Source organism: Eimeria mitis, genomic scaffold (assembly GCF_000499745.2).
Source record: "Eimeria mitis Houghton genomic scaffold, Emh_scaff1906, whole genome shotgun sequence".
Classification (NCBI taxonomy): domain Eukaryota; phylum Apicomplexa; class Conoidasida; order Eucoccidiorida; family Eimeriidae; genus Eimeria; species Eimeria mitis.
The window spans coordinates 7,291-8,338 of NW_013570229.1; the positions used below are offsets into that span (position 1 = coordinate 7,291).

At 45.8% G+C, this 1,048-nt stretch overlaps 1 protein-coding gene across 1 annotated transcript in view; it reads right to left on the reverse strand.

The window, feature by feature from the left end:
• Positions 1–1,048, reverse strand: part of EMH_0045660 (cystathionine beta-lyase, putative) — a gene marked incomplete at both ends in the record, with an annotated part of 2,771 nt that overhangs the window by 1,043 nt on the left and 680 nt on the right. Inside the window, one exon of the mRNA XM_013496089.1 lies at positions 172–811. Coding sequence (XP_013351543.1) covers positions 172–811 — 640 coding nt within the window. The remainder of the gene's footprint in view (positions 1–171; positions 812–1,048) is intronic.

The window sequence follows — 1,048 nt, forward strand, 5'->3', positions numbered from 1 at the left end:
CTGCTTCGATTCCTCCCTTGACGTCGAATCCAACGACAGCGCCGTTGAGATCATTTCTGTGGTATCTCTTTGCTAGTTCTCTTTGCGGGTGGCTATCTAGGCCTGGGTAGAGTACACGTTCAACTTTTGGGTGTTTTTCAAGGAATTCAGCGACGATTTTGGCAGTTTCACTTTGCCTCTGTATCCGCAGCGGCAGCGTCATGCTGGAGTTTAATGTGTAGAAAGCAGTTTGAGGGTCCATGATGCTGCCGCATATGTTTCTAGTGTAAGCTATTTTGTCATGTAGCTTAATAAAACGACTGATTGCAGCTCCCCCTGTCGTAATGTTGTGCCCATCGAAGTACTTGGTAGTGGAATGCAGAATAATATCTGCTCCGTATTCAAACGGGTGAATGATTTCGGGGGTGGCGAAAGTTGAATCAACGACGAACAAAATAGACCTTTCTTTTTCTCTCTTTCCACCTGAAAGGCTTTTGAGCAGTTCCTCCTCGGATACTGCATCTTCAGATGACGAAGAGGATTCAGTGGCTTTCTTGTTGCTCTGTTGTCGTTCAAGTTCCTTCTTGGCGATGATCATATCGATAGCTGCAAGGTCTGTCAAGTGCAGCGTAGGGTTAGCTGGCGTTTCAGCGAACACCATTTTCGTGTTGGGTTTAAAAGCTTTCTCGACTTGTGCTGGTTCTCTGAAATCCACAAAGTCAAATTCCACCCCAAACCGACGCACGTATTCATTTGCAGCTCTGTAAGAACCGCCATACAAGCATATAGGCATTATGCAGTGGTCGCCAGCACTGAGGAAGGCCGTGAGCACCTGAAACCACAACAAAAACACGCGAAACATACAACTTGAATACAAGTCAAGCTTGACTGGTATAAAACAACAGCCTCCATCTACTATGAGGGAGAAGCGGAAAGCGAGCTCCGCTTCCTTATCAGCACTGACCGGCATATGGTTTGATCTCTTATGCATGGAGGTGTTCTGCACTCTTTGTACTTCAGTGGAAAGCTAGTTAAGTTCTAGTCAAGGTATATATGCTAGGAGAAGAAA